This window comes from Nematolebias whitei, chromosome 3, assembly GCF_014905685.2.
Source record: "Nematolebias whitei isolate Nwh7 chromosome 3, NemWhi1, whole genome shotgun sequence".
Lineage (NCBI taxonomy): Eukaryota > Metazoa > Chordata > Actinopteri > Cyprinodontiformes > Rivulidae > Nematolebias > Nematolebias whitei.
This window is the reverse complement of record NC_056500.1, coordinates 19,656,641-19,658,562: the sequence shown is the minus strand read 5'-3', so window position 1 is coordinate 19,658,562 and position 1,922 is coordinate 19,656,641. Positions and strand designations below refer to the sequence as shown.

The window sequence follows — 1,922 nt, the reverse complement described above, 5'->3', positions numbered from 1 at the left end:
AATTTACTTACCTCTCTTTCTCTAGATCCAAACACTCTCATGTGCCTATTTAAAGAAGCAATTATTGTGAAAGACAAAGACATACCGATGCCAAGACTATCTGACAGAGGTCTCTTATAACCAACTGGATGATTGATAACTTCCTCTTGATGTGACCATGCCAAAGTGATGTACTGGCCTCCGCTGCAACGTCAGAGCCTGTATTTCATTCAAACGCTTCATGGTCTCTGTCAGAGGCCGGGCGGTTGACGAAGATGACTAAGGTTCTGATTTAGGGTCCAAATAGGAGAGGGGCCCCTCCTTTTAGCCAAGGAGCGTATAAATATGACTAGATGGACTCAAAGGAGAGGATTGCTTGAGTTGTTTGAAGAAGGTTCACAGCTCCACTTTCATTCACCATGGACAGGGTCACAGTTGTGAACTGCTGCGTAGCACTCCTCGGTTTGTTAATGCTGCAGGGAGTTACCAGTGTGGAGGGGAGGAGCATATTTACCTCTGGTGAGTGAACAAAAATTAGTATTTTAAATTTAGTCTTTGTAGTTTTATTTTAGACATGTGCATAAAGTTAAGGGACGAAACCCATTAAGATTTTTTTATTTTATTTTTTGGATACTTTTGTGTTTATAGTGTTGCTGTGATGTGGTTTGTTTGTGCAGGAAACCATGTTTTTAATTCCAAAGAAGACACAGACACTCAAAGCAAGATTCTCGATCTTTTACTGCACAAAAACTCAGATCCCGTTGAAAACAACGACGTACTGGGTACGTTTGGTGCTTGAAGTAAAAAAAAAAAAAAAAAAAAATCAGATTGTAAATTAAACACACGCTTGTTTAACTAGATCTTCTGTCTTCAGGTACGAAACTGGCCAACACATTAGCTGAGCTTGAAGAGGTGAAGACTTTTTCTAGTTTTGACATGCATGTTTGCTTTTTGGTTTGATGATGGAGAATTTGCTCAGTGTTCAGTTTAAAACAAGCAGCTGTTTTAATTCTTCTATGATCTAAATAGATATGAGACACTAAAAACAACATTTTTCTACTGTTAAAGTGTCTGAATAGATGACGTTCTAACAATAATCCCGACGTGTTTAATCTCTGCGTGCAGCTAAAAGAACTGAGGGAAGCTCTGGAGTTGGAGAAGATTGCTGCAAATTTGGCAGAAGACAAATCCATAACACGGAAGAGAGGTGAACGTGAGTTAAATGCATTCATTATTCTGAGAATAATTCATCTGCAGCTTAATAGAAATACTGATGCTGATTCTGCACATCTGTGTGTTCTACAGCTTGCTTCTGGAAGTATTGTGTTTGACATGGACAACAAAGAGAAGACCACTGTGAAAACATGCTGCAAAGCTTAACAAAGCCTTAAAACTCATAACAAGTAACTTAACCACCGTGTAGTTATCCAGCAATATATAGTTGTGACCCAATGTCATCAATAAACATCTCATTTCCAGTGCACGAATGCTCACTGGGGGAAAAAACAGTCATATTTGACAGAAATGTTCTCGACTGCAAAGATGTATAAATACCTTGTTTTAATTTGAATGTTATGTTTTTGTCGCCCTCATGTGGCAGAACTGAGATTTACACCATCACAGCCAGAAATCACCTTTGTCACTGCTTTAAGAATGAACTGCTCTTAATTTTACTTTGTAAATAAAAATATAGTGGATATCCTTTCTTGTGAGCATTTTTTTTAAACTTCTAATGAGGAAATTATTGCTAAGTATCTTCTTTTAAATCGTCTTGTGTTATTTTCCTATATATTTTTCGAAGTTTTAAGTAAAGGTCCACTCAGTTTTGAAAAAACTCGTACTATTTGTCTAATTTTAAATGACAAAAATGACAAACCAAAATAATATCTTAAAATGATCTAATTGAAGACAAATTTTCATTCAACCTTTATTTAGACAGGTTA

General features: G+C 36.6%; 1 protein-coding gene across 1 annotated transcript; it reads left to right on the top strand.

Moving 5' to 3' along the window:
• The first annotated feature begins 356 nt into the window (after nt 1-356).
• uts2d (urotensin 2 domain containing) lies at nt 357-1,321 on the top strand. Its single transcript, XM_037698296.1, has 5 exons — nt 357-498; nt 657-761; nt 854-891; nt 1,105-1,192; nt 1,285-1,321. The coding sequence occupies exons 1-5, from the start codon at nt 399-401 to the stop codon at nt 1,308-1,310; spliced, it is 357 nt and encodes a 118-aa protein (XP_037554224.1). The 5' UTR covers nt 357-398; the 3' UTR covers nt 1,311-1,321.
• Nucleotides 1,322-1,922: the final 601 nt, after the last annotated feature.

Coding starts and splice junctions, on each gene's coding strand:
- uts2d (XM_037698296.1), top strand. CDS start 399: ATGGACAGGGTCACAGTTGTGAACTGCTGCGTAGCACTCCTCGGTTTG. Junction 892..1,104: donor CATTAGCTGAGCTTGAAGAG/GTGAAGACTTTT, acceptor CTCTGCGTGCAG/CTAAAAGAACTGAGGGAAGC. Junction 1,193..1,284: donor AACACGGAAGAGAGGTGAAC/GTGAGTTAAATG, acceptor TGTGTTCTACAG/CTTGCTTCTGGAAGTATTGT.